The sequence below is a fragment of the Cervus canadensis genome, chromosome 16 (genome assembly GCF_019320065.1).
Source record: "Cervus canadensis isolate Bull #8, Minnesota chromosome 16, ASM1932006v1, whole genome shotgun sequence".
Taxonomy (NCBI): Eukaryota; Metazoa; Chordata; class Mammalia; order Artiodactyla; family Cervidae; genus Cervus; species Cervus canadensis.
In genome coordinates this window covers 3,619,792-3,635,343 of record NC_057401.1, presented here as the reverse complement: position 1 = coordinate 3,635,343, position 15,552 = coordinate 3,619,792, and the positions used below count along the sequence as shown (strand labels likewise).

Sequence of the window (15,552 nt, the reverse complement as noted above, 5' to 3'; positions counted from 1 at the left end):
GTGGGGCAGAGGCCAAGCCCCTCCTTGGCTCCAGCGGCCCGAACCTCGCTGGACACAGGCCTGGCTGCGTGTCCAGAGTCAGGCAGCGGGACGCGGAAAACAGAAACCTTTCGCCTTGACTGCTCCATTCTTTGGCTCTGACCCGCTGGCTGTGGCTGCTCATCTGACAGGTCAGCTGCGAGGCTTTCCTCACGCCTGCTGCCCAGCCAGGTTGCTAGGCAACCTCACAACTGGTCCCCACCCAAGGTTCTTCTACCCGCTCTCTGCACTCAAGCCTTTGCTCCTTCCTAGAAAAAGAAATGCGTGTTTTTGAGGCTGGAGCTGGTACACTCGAGTGTGAGTGTGGTACCTCTATGAGAATGCCTCTTCTGCCAGGTGCAGCCTCATGCGCAAAGCTGCCCACTTACTAGAACTTTCTGCAGTGATGAGACTGTTCTGCATCTGCTCTACTCAGTATGGTAATCACTATTCACTGGGGTTAATGTAACTGGGAAACTACATTTTAAGTTTCATTTAATTTCAGGTAATTTAAATGGGCACCTGAGGCTAGTAGTTACCACATTGGATAGTGCAGTTCAGGGGGTTCCTGAGAGGACAGGGTGCTCATCTCTGGAAACATTTAAAGCAAGTTCTGGATGAAGGGGTCACTTTCTGTGCCTCAGTCCCAGCCTGTCCTCACCAAGACCCCTATGCCTGATTGCTAGATGTCCATTGAGTGAAAACCACCTTTAGAAACCACTTGGATTCCTTAATCTGTGTTTCAGGACCTCCTTGTCCAGAAAGTAAAGTGTGAAAGGGTTAATGGCTCAGCTGTGTCTGTTTGCCATCCCATGGACTGTAGTCCGCCAGGCTTCTCTGTCCATGGGATTCTCCAGGCAAGAACACTGGAGTGGGTTGCCATTCCCTTCTTCAGGGAATCAAACCTGGGTCTCCCGCATTGCAGGCAGATTCAGTTATAGCTTAGCTATAATTTTATCATCCAGCTTCATTTACTTATTATTATCGCTTAATTCTCTTTTTCTTATTATTATATTATTTTCCTGTTTATCATTTTAAAGGATTGCTTAATATCCCACTAAGTAATTTAACTATCATCCTTGGGTTGAATATTTAGGTTATTTCCACTTTTTTTGCCATTATTGTGGGCTAATGTGAATTTGATCCTAGTACATGTTTTCTGTTGTCTTTTTTGGAATTGTTTCCTGGCCTTACATTCTCAGGAGTGAGTGCTAATAGGCTTAAAAGGTATTTTCTAGGCTCTGAAAATCTGTTGCCAATTTTGATCTTTATGAGATTGAATCTGTCTATGTTCTCATCAGTAATGAGTTTACCTATTTTACCATTTGTTTGCTTACCAGCATTGGAGGTTATCATTTTTCCTTCTTTGTTAATTCAAAAGTGTAATGTGACCTTCTCTGCTTTCTGGGAGGAGGAGTCTTTTGGCAGAAGAATCTGTTTGCCTGGGGCCTGTTAGTAACTACATTTCCCATCTGGGTTGCGGATCCCATTTTATCTGTCAGGCCCTCAGAAGCCGCAGTAAAGGTCACTTTGTAGATCATGGTGCCTTTGGGAGTGAAGGTAGCTCTGCGTGGTGAAGTGTTTTCATAGGTGTCTACTGGCTGCTAGAACAACCGCAGAGCTGGGGGCTCATTTCCTTTTTGGTGGCAAAAGACAGTCATCCAAAAGGAGTCTAAGGGCAGGGCCTGCTTCAGGACCGGCTGGCTCCAGGTGTCCCACAGACCCTCAGTGTGCGCCTTCCTCCATTGTGGCCTCCCTGGTCGTGGCCTCATCCTCAGGCAGGCTCTCCAAAGGGCTCCAAGACCTCTAGCCTTCCCATCTTACAGTTCAGCAACCCAGGAGAAAGAAAAAAAAGATGTATTTGCTGATAAGTTTAGCAAAAAATAAAAAAAAACCCAAAAGACCACTTGGGTGCAGCCCTGTTGGCCTGCCACTAGGTGTGACCGAGAGGGTCCAGACTGAGGGGCTGGGCTGGGCTGTGTGCCAGGACTGGGGGGCTCAGCCCTTCCTGAAACTCTTGCACGAAGAGTGAAAGAGAGGCCGTTCCCAAAAGAAGCTGGTGCTGTGAGTCCTCAGGGGAAAACAGATGCAGGTTAGTCCCCCTGCTGCCCCACTTTAGGATTCATTTCCAGGCAGCTCCATGGGCTCCCAGGCCTGAAGTGAGTGGTGCCCTGGCAACAGGAGCCCCCACCCCCCGCCCCCGCCAATCAGGCCCTTCAGCTTTTGCGCTCTCATTTACCTGGTTCTGCAGATAACGCAGTCGCCGCAGACTGCACTCTGGGCACTGCATAACCTTCACAAACTCAGTTTCCCCAGCTGCAGACTGGGGACTGGGAGCTGGGGTTTGAGAGGGGAGACTGAGTTCTTTCTGGTCCCTGTGTTCTGTGATATCAGTCCTTTTCCTGGAGGAGGGGGAGGGAGGGACACAGTGGTCAGGCTGCAGCCAGGAGGGCAGGGAGGGCCTGGGGGCCGTCCCCAGCTGGCGGTGGCTGTGTGGGTGACTTTCAGGAAGCCCTCAGCCCCTGGCTGGGCCCCTTGGCTTGGGCAGGGCTTCTGCTGGAAGGGTTGGTCCCACCTCCTTGGGGCCGGGCCCCTGTGCTGCACAAGGGGGGGGATTGTTCCAGAGAGGTGCCTGGGCAGAAAACACAAGTGGCCACTGTGTGTCTGCTCTCAAGGGTGTGGGGCGAGGCGTTAGTCACCGCTGGCCAGCAGTGGAGGGCTGGGTGGGGGCTCTTGCCGTCCGTCCTTCGCTGGACCCCAGTCTTGCCTCAGTCGGTGGGAGACATGGACGTCAGAGGCCACAGATGGCCGTTTGTTCTTTATATGACTTCTTGTCTGTCAACTCCCACTGTGTCCCATCCACGTGGACAACCTTTAGCTTTCCAGTACCCACCCACTCTCCAAGCTGCCCTCACATCAGACTCTGGAGAGAGCTTGGCTATCATTTCCCCTTTCTCCTACTGCAGAATTTACAGGAACCTCTGGCAAAATGGTCAGAAACATGGATTTTGAAGTCACACGGGCTTCTATTTAACTTCCAGCCCTGCTCTTTTACCTACTCTGTGACCTTGAGCAAGTGACTTCACCTTTCTGAGCAGCAGTTTTCTTGCATGTATATAATGAGGCTGTTATAGATGTATGTATTCTCAAGTTCCAGACCAAGAGAAGCCAAGCTGCTTTCATATGCTCCATCCTATAATCTCATGTTAGAACTTAAGGGCAGTCACTGTGTCTTCTTCACTGAATAGTAAACCTGAGTGTCCATCACTCTTGTTCTCTACAAGTTTTGTGAACCTGGACATACTTAATCACAATGCAATGATAAATAATGGCCCTAATGTCTACCAAAAGGAGCTACAAAATTCAGAAATGCATTTTGAAATGTCAGACAAGGAATAAATCACATTCAGGATAGTTTTAATGTTAGGTATTTTATTATATGTATTTATTCTACGTTATGAGAGTTGGACTGTGAAGAAAGCTGAGTGCTGAACAATTGATGCTTTTGAAGTGTGGTGTTCGAGAAGACTCTTGAGAGTCCCTTGGACTGCAAGGAGATCCAACCAGTCCATCCTAAAGGAGATCAGTCCTGGGTGTTCATTGGAAGGGCTGATGCTGAAGCTGAAACTCCAATACTTTGGCCACCTCATGCGAAGAGTTGACTCATTGGAAAAGAGACCCTGACGCTGGGAGGGATTGGGGGCAGGAGGAGAAGGGGACGACAGAGGATGAGATGGCTGGATGGCATCACCAACTCGATGGACATGGGTTTGAGTAAACTCCGGGAGTTGGTGATAGACAGGGAGGCCTGGCGTGCTGTGATTCATGGGGTCACAAAGATTGGGACAGGACTGACCGACTGGACTGAACTGAGCTGACTGATGCATTATTTTTTTTTTTCCCAATTATTTTTATTAGTTGGAGGCTAATTACTTTACAATATTGTAGTGGTTTTTGCCATACATTGACATGAATCAGCCATAGATTTACATGTGTTCCCCATCCCGATCCCCCCTCCCACTTCCCTCCCCATCCCATCCCTCTGGGTCTTCCCAGTGCACCAGCCCTGAGCACTTGTCTCATGCATCCAACCTGGGCTGGTATCTGTTTCACACTTGATAATATACATGTTTCGATGCTGTTCTCTCAGATCATCCCACCCTTGCCTTCTCCCATAGAGTCCAAAAGTCTGTTCTATACATCTGTGTCTCTTTTTCTGTCTTGCATATAGGGTTATCGTTACCATCTTTCTAAATTCCATATATATACGTTAGTATATTGTATTGGTGTTTATCTTTCCGGCTTACTTCACTCTGTATAATGGGCCTCAGTTTTATCCATCTCATTAGAACTGATTCAAATGTATTCTTTTTAATGGCTTAGTAATATTCCGTTGTGTATATGTACCACAACTTCCTTATCCATTCATCTGATGGGCATCTAGGTTGCGTCCATGTCCTGGCTATTATAAACAGTGCTGCGATGAACACTGGGGTACACGTGTCTCTTTCAGATCTGGTTTCCTCGGTGTGTATGCCCAGGAGTGGGATTGCTGGGTCATATGGCAGTTCTGTGTCCCTGACTGATGCATTATTATGTACACATTTATGGTATATGTCTACATATATATACATAGCTAGTATACTAGTATCTCAGCATATTTGAATACTTTAATTCTTTCTAGATGAAAGACTTTACAAAATATCTTTTTTTCTACTGCTTAACAAAAAGGTGACAATTATGCTTGTTTACCCTATTTGACTGATTAAAAATAACAATTTTTGCTGAAAGAAAGAAAGAGACTCTTAATAATACCATGCTCTTGTAAAAATTAATTGAGGGGATCTAGCAGTGTCTTCTTGGGCCCTCTCTAAGCTCTGCTTCTTTGGAGTTAGTTTCACTTTCAGGCTCCCCTTGGGAGGACAGTGACCTGGCAGCCTGACTGTGGTAGGCAGTGCCAGAGGCTAGCAGTGAAAGAGGGCTTAGGGCAGTATTCTGAGATTGCATTTCATTGGCTGACTTGATCACATGTCTATCCTTGAACCAATCACTGTGGTAAGATGGAATGCAGTGTACTGATTGGACGGCATAAGTTATCTGCCTGCTTTTAGAGGTGGTGGTGGAATCAGCCCCATTACAGCTTGGGGACTGGGAATGAGAGTGGGTTGGCTCCTCTGAAGAAAGATCAGGGAAGGGTGAATTATGTTATGGGAGGGCAATAATTCCAGCCTTTAGGAGGAAATTCTTCACTGGAAAAGTGCCTCACAAATAATAGGCACTCCGTAAATGATGATTGAATGAATGAATGGAGAATAAGCTGATTCCCACCAGCCCAGTGTAGTAAACATGGAGCTGGGAGCAGGACCACTGCAGCTCCCAATCCTGGGTGGGTCCTGATATCTCTCTGGGCTTCAGTCTGCTCATCTGGGAAATGGGCATGGTGGCTGACACCTCACTCCTGGGCAGATTAAGTCCTGGCATCTCTAGTCCTCCGCAGCTACCAAGCACTCTGACAGTGAGTGGTTGCTCTTGGCTGTGGTTGTCATTTATCTTTAGCAAAGGGAGGTGGCGCAGGGAACACTGGGCCCTTGCCAGGACGGCATGCTGAGAAGTGATGTAGAGCTCAGGCTCTTTGAGATAGGCAGGCTGGATTTGGATTCACCCTTCACCCTCCCATGTGCTATGTGACCTGAGGCATTTACTGTGACTCTCTGAGTCTGTTTCCTCATCTGTTTACTGGGAATGCTGGTATTTGTCTCTAAGGGTTGAGTTGAGGACGAAGTGAGAAATTCGGTTTAAGGCCTGTCCCAGCATGTAGTGAGTGCTCAGACAGTGTTAACTGTTTTATAATCAGCGATTATTACTTTCTCTGTGGCTTTCAGGTGATAAATTGCTGCTGTCACCTACACTGGCACTTGCCATCTACCTCTACAAGGATTAGATTATGAGCTGCTGACCTTCAACACCCCCTGAAGGGAGTTCAGAGTGGAGATTAGAAACAAGGCACTCTGTGCACTGGGAAAAACTGGCAGAACAGGTCTTCAGGTAGATGTTTTCAGGAGACAATTTTATGAGTAGTCTTGCATCTTCTCGTATCTAGAAAAGCACTAAAATCCTTTATAGTGACATCAGTTTTTCATGACTAGCAGACATCTTCTGCAAAAAATATGTGCTTGATTGCACATACTCCTCTTTGACCAAAATCACATACATACTAATCTTCCCCCTGCCTCTTTGGAGCAGTCTCTCAGAGCTGTCTGAAATGCTGTCTCCTGGGCTATAATCCTCATTTTGCCCCAAATAAAACTTAACTCACAGCTCTCACGTGCATTTTTTTTCAGTTGACACTGCCTTAACCAGGCTTTTAGAGAATTTGATTTGGCCAGGTCACTTCATGCGCCATGATTGCTACCAGCCCCTCTCTGGCAGGCTCTGGGTCCCCGTGAATTCAGAGAGAGGTGCCAGGCGGGCGTTCCTCAGTACTGATGTTGGCACCCCGCCTGAGGCTGGACCTGTGGTCAGTGCTGCCTTTCAGGGTGGAGGGCAAGGCAGGTTTAATGCTCCCGGAAAACAGCCCCTGCCCGGTCCTCTTCTACCTGCAGGAGAGGAGTCCTTTAAAGGACACCCGGGAAAAGGTGACTGCAGCCTCCTTCACCAGCTCTCGGGAGTGAAAGATGGATAGGTGCAGGCAGCCTTTGCTAGCTTAGCCGGCCCTGCGCTGCTGTGGCAGGGGCTCGGAGGGCGTGGTCACGGTGGTTGCCTCGGTCACCTGGCTCTGGCCGCAGCTACTTGCTAAGCCCTCTACTGTCTTTTCTGTAAATGAGCAGAGTGGGCCTTAACTTTGCTTCTGGATCTGGACAGGAGGAGGAGCGTGAGTGCTGGACTGTGAAAGGATGCTTTGATGGTCTTCTAGTGGGACAGAAAAAAATCAGCTTTACAAGAAATGAAAGGGCAGGTACATCATCAGTTAAGTGTGTGTGTGTGAGAGAGAGAGAGCGCGCCTGATTGCTTAACTGATGAATTTCTAAGGCGTTCCAAGCAAGTTTTCAAAACTGGGTTTGGGGGGAGGCCCTGACCCAGGCCGGCCGGGTGAGCAGGGTGTCTAGGATAGACGGTGGCCTCAGGGAATGGCCCCACACGAAAGTCCGTTGCCTGAACTGAGCTTCTGGGCCAGACGTGGAAAGTTCCCTAGACCGCGTGGCCACCAGCAGTGCGGAGCCGTGAGCAGGGCTGCCTGTGTTCCCGTTCAGCTGCGTCACCCGAGCTGCTGGGACTCCACACGGTCTCCTCATCCGAGGTAACAGCCGCACATACCTGGCAGGGTGGTTGGGGAGATAAACGAGTTACCACGTGTCGAAGTGTAGACAAGCGTCCCATGTGGAGTGGGCCCTTGAGAAATGCAAAAGCGTTACTGTCACTGTGGAACCTGCGGGCTTGGTGGCTCAGTTAATGGAAATGTTTACCTAAACTGAGAATAAATTTACAAATGAGCGTACAAGTTGCCTTTTGGCATCACTTCCTTCCAGAAGGTTCCCTGGCAGGCGTGGCGCCCGCTCCCAGTTTCCACGCCCACTCCCTGTAGGCACTGTCTCACCGCTGCCGGCAGAGCTGGGTCTCCCCAGCTGGCCCCTGAGCTCCCTGGGGCCGGGGTGGGGGTGGATGGGTCTGGATCACCGGTACCGCGGGCGGGGCATCTGGTCTCAGAGGCTCCTGAGTTCTGGGGTGACGGGGGACCTTGGCGAGGAGTGTGCAGTGCCAGAATGCTGAAGGTTAGAGGACCCAGGTTCAGATTCTGGGCTGCCTCTCAGGTTCCAGCCTTGTCCCTCTCTCTAGTCCGCAGAAGGGTTACCGTGCGAGGTGCGGTGAACGCGCGCTGTCCTCCGCAGGGTGCTGGGTGGTGCAACCGTCAGCGTGCCCATCGGCTCAGGTGGCGGAGCTGTTCTGTTAGGCACTGCCGTGTGGTGCTGTCCTCGGAGCAGCACCGAGGTGGTGAAGTCTAGGGTGGCCCAGTTTTCATGCGCTTTCCTCCAGACTGCTGTTCAAAGGCTGCAGACGAGCGGCTGGCCTTTAGGCCCGTGTTGTAGGAAGGTGTGCTCTCTTCAACCTGGGGATTCCCTTTCCCCTGACCAGCGGCACAGTGGGTGGGTGCTCCCAGACGTGCCCCCCACCCCAAGGCTTCCCAGGACCGGCTGGGCTCTGCCCCTTCTCCTGGGCACTAGCTCATTGTGGGTGAAATCGCTTGCACTGCTTACACAGTTATTTCTCTCTCACTCACTCTCAGTTTTAATTGTGGTTAAATATGCAGAGCATAAAATAGACTGTTTTAGCAAGTTCTAACTGTACAATTCAGTGGTATTAGGTATGTTCACAGTGTTTGTTCCGTTTTCCCCTCTATCCATTTCTAGAACTTTTGCCTCATCCCAAAGAGAAACTCTGTACCCACTAAACACTTCACTCTTCATTCCTGCTGGTAACCAGCCCCTGGCAGCCTCTATTCTACTTTCTTTCTCTATGAAAGTAGTTTATTGACTATTCTACATACCTTATTTATGTGGAATTATGTGATATTTGTCCTTTTGTGACTGTATTATTTCTTACTTAGCATAATGTCCTCCAGATTCATCCATGAAGCATCATTCATCTAGCTTGTGCCAGAATTTCCTTTCTTTTTAAGACTAAATAGTACTCCACTGAATGTGTAAATCATCCTCCCAGGAAGACTGGTTCCGGGACAACCCCATAGATACCAAAATCCATGGGTGTTCAAGTCTGTTACATCAATGGCGTAGTATTTCCATATAAGCTGTGCACGTTCTCCTGTATACTTTAAACATCTGTAGATTACATTTGATACCGAAGTCTATGTAAATGCTATGTAAATAGTTGTAAATATGATGTAGATGATATGTAAATAGTTGCCAGGCACGTGACAAATTCCAGCTTTGCTTTTTGGAACTTTCTGATTTTTTTTCCTGAATATTTTTGATCTTCAGTTGGTTGAATCTGAGGATGTGGAACTTAGGATACAGGAGGACTGACTGTACCCTATTTCATTACTTCATTCATCTGCTGATGGACACTCGGGCTGTTTCCACCATTTGGCTCTTGTGAATAGCACTGCTATGAATATTGGTGTACAGAGACTGCTCAAATTCCCGCTTGCAGGTCTTTTGCAAATATGCCTAGGAGTGGAACTGCTGGGCCGTATGGTAGTTCTATGTTTAACCTTTTGAGAAACTGCCAAGCTCTTTTCCACAGCAGCTGTACCGCTTTTCTGCCCACTAGCAATGCACAGAGGTACCAGTTTTTCCACATCCTCAACACTTATTTTCTGTTTTTAGAGAGTTATATCTATCCTTGTAGATGTGAAATCCTCTTACTCTCTTTTTCATCAAATAAGAAAGTGTTGTTAGGACCAGGTGAAGTACATCTACGAAAAACTCTTTTAATTTTGCTTTTAATATATGTGACATAATGCAAATAAATGCTCGAAACATTCTTTTAACATTTTAAAGCAATACAGGGAGAGTAAAAGTGTCCTTTGTCTCTGTCCCCGTTTCAGGCTCCTCCCCAGCCTACTGTTAGGCAGTATCTTTCCAGAGTTTTCCATGCATTTACATTTCATGTGTGAGCATTTATGAAAAAGTAGTTTTCCATTTTTTTTAATATAAAAAGCATCATACCACTTTTTATTTTTCAGTGACTTGGATCTTTTACAGAACAGCCAGGAGTCTTTCCAGGCTGTTTGTAGAGCTATGCTGTTCTTGCATTTTTATTTATCCCATAGTACAGGTGTCTTGTACTTAAAATTTTTGTTACTAACCACAGACCATTGTTTGTCTCACATGCCCCACTGTGCTGACATTGTGAGTGAGCGCTGACCGTTGTTCAGAACAGCGGACGTTCTGCTGCAGCCCCGTGTTTGCATCTGGACATCCGGCCTGTGTTTCCCCTGACTCGGGCCTCTCTGAGCTAGCCCCAGGGGTCGGCTTCCTGCCGACCATGCCTGCTGACCTTCCATGTTTCTGCTTTTCAGGCCAAGAACAAGGAGACGGGTGCCTTGGCCGCGGCCAAAGTAATCGAGACCAACAGTGAGGAGGAGCTGGAGGATTACATCGTGGAGATCGAGATCCTGGCCACCTGTGACCACCCCTACATCGTGAAGCTCCTGGGCGCCTACTACTACAACGGGAAGCTGTGGGTAAGCTTGCCTCCGCCTGCCTCCCCAGCTCCCGTGGTGAAACCACCAGACCCTGCCCAGCTCTGAGGGCCTCAGCTCTTCCTCCGCTTCTGCTTTGAGGGCAGGGGCTGGAGTGCCCTCCCCTTTCTGCAGAGCCTCTCCACTTTGGGGCTGAGTGTGGTGGTGTGGAGCAGAAAGGAGTTCAGAAGCTCTACTGCCAGGCCTCAAGTTACTAACTTCTCCTTGCCTCAGTTTCCCCGGCTGTAAGATGGGGATGATGCCAGTACCTAGCGCACTGCGTTGTTCTAGAGATGCAGTGAGCTAATTCATGCTTGGAAGAGCAGCTGGCCCATGTCAGAGCTCGCTGAGTGTGAGCTATTTTATTACTTGTTCTGGTGGCGTCGTCACTGCCGCTGTGGCAGCTGCTCCAGGGGCCTTCCTTTCAACGGCAGCACTAGAGGGGGCCCTGTAATAGCCCCCACTCTCTGGCTGCAGCCTCATATTTTAAGATGCACAGTGCAGGTGCATCAAAGCCCCACCTTCCCAACTCAGCATCCCCTTGGAGGAATTCTGGGGTGCCCTGATTTTCAGAGCCTGCCCTGCGGAATGGCTCCCCCATTGACATTCTTCTAGCCTCTCAGTTTATAAAACCCAAACTTCCTAGAGGGTACGTTTTCCATACTCTCTTTTCAGCCAGTATTGTACCCATCAAACATCATATTTGTGACTGCCAAGCTCAGCCGAACATTCGTAATGAAATGATGTGCAGGAAATCTCATGAATTAATAGATGCAACTGGAAAACTGTCAGGCTCACCGGTAGACGGTTTGCAAAGGGAGCACGTGTCAGGGGCCCGGGCCTCTGGGAGGGAACAGCTCTGCGTGAGCAGCCCAGACTCGGGGCGCCACGGGGACCGGTTGTCAGTAATGATTTGGTGGTCGGGAGGGGATTTTTTTTTTTTTTGGTTGCACATCGTGTGGGATCTTATTTCCCCAATCAAGTGTGAAACCTGGGCCAGTGGCAGGGGCAGTATTGAGTCTTAACCACCAGGGAGTTCCCAGGAGGGAATGTTTTAAGCATTGGACCTCCTATCATGATAGTTTATCATGTACAGGGAGAGTGTTAGATATATTTTAGGAAATTATTGGGCAGTCTGAGTTGCTATGTCATGCTTTATAATTTTTACCATTTGAAATAATAGGAAATAGACACCAAGTTGATTCTTGGAGTCAGAATGCCTGATTTTTAGGAACAGAACTACTGATACTTAATGGGGAAATCTGTGTTTCATTTGAGAAAAGGATCCTGTTATTTAAGAAAACCAAAGGAGTGGTTTAGAAACCACTGTCAAAGTTCATCCCTCTCATTTCAGAGAAATGAGGAAAGCCAGTGTCTGAAGGGGATGAGAAACTTGGCTATCTACCAGACAGTGGACCAGAGCTTTGCCCACTAAAACTGGTTGCTCGCCAGCTGAGGCCAGCTTCCTTTTGTTTCTCTGAGCATCTCCTTGGGGAGTCTTCTAGATGTCACTGGGAGCAGTAAAGCCACCATCACCTGACTATCAGCTGAAGATTTCAAAGCCCTTCCTCGTTCACTGTCTCTGGCACCTTGGATGGTGACCCAGGCGGGGAGGAGGTGACAGAGAGGGCAGGCGCCTTGCTTGTGGACACACAGCTGACACAGTGGATTTCTTCTGTCTTGATTCGTGGAGCTGCTTTTTAGAAAGTTTTTATTCTTTTAAGAAATTAAAATTTTAAATACATGGTTATCAGAAAAATGAGAGTATACAGAAAAGCAAAAGATTAATGTCACCTGAATCTTTACACCAAAGATAATCATTTTAAATAACATAATAAATTTTTCTAGACTTTTTCTATATATACACACAGGTTTTTTTTAAAGGATGAACTTATTCCAGACTTGCTACTTCACTCTTACTCTTCTTGTTTAAGACATATTAAGAATGGCTTTTCATATTTTAGGGAAACACCTGCATCTTCATCTTCTCTTTTTCTGTAGAATTCCATCTTCTGACAATTAAGCAGTTAGGCTGTTGCTTTTGTTTTTTATTGCTGTTATAAACAGCTCTGTGATGGGCATCTTTGAAATTTGTGTGTTCCTACTTGAGAATCTCTTTAGGAGAATTTTCAAGATTTTTAAGTGTCTATCGTCATACTGGCCTCACAGAGCCACTTTTGATATCATACAATTGAGTTTTTCCATCTCACCACCTACCCACAACACACACACGCATCCATCTATCCATCCAGCTCTCCATTTAGTCAGCCTTCACTGGATTGCTAATTACATATGCATTGAGAAAAACATCTTTTATATATCTGTTCCCATTATTGTTTGTGGCAGTTTACCAAGTTCATTACTTTTTCAAGTCCAGAGATAACGCCAATAGCAGCTAATATTTATTGAAGGCTCACTGTGTGCTGGGCCTTTTGCTGTACATTTTACTCGCATTATGTCATTTAATCATATTCTTTGATGCTGTTGCTTTATCTTCATCCTACAGATGAAAGTGAGAAAGGAAGATGCTAAGTCAGTCTCCCCCCTCCCCTGCTAGGCCACACAGCTAGAAAGTGGCAGAGCTAGAAAACCTGATGAAGGAAAAGGACAGTTTGTAACTGGACAGTGACTGTGGTGAAGTTGGTTAAATAGATACACCAGAATTTTCTGTCCCAAGGTTGTCACTTTAGGCTGGTACTTTCTTATCCAGGGCTGCTGCTGTGGCCAAAATCATTTCTCACCCCTTCTTCTTTGGCCGCCCCTACAGTGTACATTTGTTACTTTGTAGACCTTTAAAGGTGTTACCTCTCATTTTTGATTTGGGTTTTAGTAGACATTGTGAAATCAAGGAAGGTGGCCCTGGGACTGGGTGGATTAAGAAGGGCAGAGGATTTCAAGCAGGATCAGCCTGGGCCGAGGTGTGGAGGTGGCAGAGCTCTGACATGTTGGGATCCTGGGTATCCTAGGATTGGTGGGTCTACCAGCATATTGTAAAAAATGAGGGTGGTCGTTGGAGGCAGGGTTGTGGAGGGCCTTGAATGCCAAGGAGAAGGTTTACACTTGGTCTTTTAGATCAGTGGTTCTCAAAGTACAGCCTCTCAGACCAGTAGCGGCAGCAGCAGCACCACCGACCTGGTTAGAAATGCTGAATATTAGGTCCCAACTCAGAGCTGCTGAATCAGAAACTCTGGGAAGGGGCCCTGCCATCTGTTGTAAGGAGCCTTCTAGGTGACTCTGATGCTTGATGAAGTTTGATAACTATTGCTGAAGGTAATAGGGACCCAGTGGCAGTCTCATGGGGGAGAGACACACATTTAGAAAGAAATCAGGTTTGAGGGGGCAAGAGGGAGAGCACCTAAGCCCGCCAGGAAGTGGTCAGAATGGACTAGGCCAGAAGTCCAAGGATGTGAGATGGGAACATCATTGGTCAGAAAAGGGTTTAGAGAAAGGAACATTTGAACTGGATCTTAAGAATGCATAGGAGTTCTGCAAGGGGTAAGAGAAGGAAGGGCAGTCTGAAGCAACGTGAACGGAAGTGTGGAAGAGAGGAGTCTCCTTCTCAAATACTAGGTTAAAGGGCACCAACTTTTTGGTGTTTCCTTCTGTGAGATGATTCTTGGCCCCATCTTGTGGCCAGGCTCAGGTCTTCTGTGTGGCTCCAGGGGCCAGCTTTTCTGTGTGGGTGTCTTTGACAAAATCAGCCCTGACCTAGAGTCTGCTTTCAGGGGCTGGACCTTAGGATGAGAAGCTGACTGTTTCCCTCACATCCTGGGTGTCTTGCCCGGCCGTGGCGGTCGGGACGGACTTTTCCCAGGTGGGGCGGAGGTCACTCACCAAACCACCCCACCTACAATCTGACAAGATTGACTCATTTTCTTCTAGAGTTTGTAACCTTCACAAAACCCTTCTCGTAGTTTCTTATGATCACTTCTGCTTTTGAATACAAATGGTGCAAGTGTTATTCTAAACTAGCACTATCCAATAGAAATATAATGTGAGCCATATGTATAATTTAAAAATTTCTAATTACTGCATTAAAGCAAAAAGAAACTGACGAAATTAAGTAATATAATTTATTTAACATAGTATATAAAACATTATCATTCTGACATGTAATCAATAAAAAAATATTGATGAGATATTTTAGTAGTTTTCCATTTGAAGTTTTCAAATCTAGTGTGTGTTGCACACTTACAGCACATCTCAATTTAGGAGCTACAGTTTCATCAGAAAGGTTTCCTCTGTATTTAGATGTCATGAAATTTCTGGATGAAAAAGTAGATTCCTGTCCTCAGGTTGTTACAATGTTCTTAAATGTATCCCAATAATAGAGTCAAATATCAGTTTTTAAATTTAAATTAATTAAAAGGGAATGGATTGATACATACAGTTCTGTACTAGCCATGTTTCAAGTGCTCAAGAACCACATGTGGTTCTGTGTGGCTCAAGAGCCACATAGTGGCTGTTGCATTAGACAGTGTAGACCATGCAACTCTGGGTGTATACCCAGGCCTCCCAAATAGGCGAATGCGGGAAACCCTGGGCTGATCTCATGAATTTCCTTTGGTTTATAACTGCCCCTCCCCAGTTCCCACTCCTTGCCCTGACCAGATTTTGATGTCTGGGAAAGCCTTTCAAGGGTTGGGTCTCTTTTCCTACACGGGAGTGGGAATGGCATAGTGGTAAATGTTTAACAGTCACCTCTCTGGAAAGAACAGCCCTAGTTGATATCATCTGCCAGTTTCTGTGGTGTAAATATTCCCACCATGATCAATTTCAGACTCAAACAAAATGTCACTAACAGAGCTGTAGGACCACTCCATGATGAAGTTATTTCTGCCATACAGATATGACAGATTTAAACAACTTCAAGAGTAGAGATAACAGTAGAATGTGCTATAATAATTAGATAATTGATGAGTTTTGTATCATCTTTGTTGTCTTTAATACAATTTTTAAAATAACAAGGTTACCTAACTTAATTTTAAACATAGATTATGTTACTAGGTTACAAGAATTCTTGAAAATTTAGCACAGTCCTCACAAGCCAGTGAAAGCTGGCTCTGGCACACCCCTGGATACAGATGAGTGTTATGTTGACTAAACCATGGAATGCTACAGCTGAGTGTCACGCAGCCAACATCTCATTTGAAAAATAGACAACTGAGGACCAGAGAGGGTCTTAGTTAGTTCAGTCGCTCAGTCGTGTCTGACTCTTTGTGACCCTACGGACTGCAGCATGCCAGGCCTCCCTGTCCATCACCAACTCCCGGAGTTTACTCAAACTCATGTCCATTGTGTCGGTGATGCCGTCAAACAATCTCATCCTCTGTCAT

General features: G+C 46.7%; 1 protein-coding gene across 3 annotated transcripts in view; it reads left to right on the top strand.

Moving 5' to 3' along the window:
* The window catches only part of STK10 (serine/threonine kinase 10), a 140,461-nt gene that overhangs the window by 36,398 nt on the left and 88,511 nt on the right, over positions 1 to 15,552 (top strand). For 2 of the 3 annotated variants that reach the window (XM_043488974.1, XM_043488973.1), the window contains exon 2: positions 10,055 to 10,219. Coding sequence is in view for 1 of the 3 variants with exons in the window: in XM_043488973.1 (XP_043344908.1) it covers positions 10,055 to 10,219 (165 nt within the window). In the remaining 2 variants the exon portion in view is untranslated. Of the gene's footprint in view, positions 1 to 7,295; positions 7,316 to 10,054; positions 10,220 to 15,552 lie in introns of those variants that run through there. The other variant, XM_043488975.1, reaches the window with a different exon arrangement.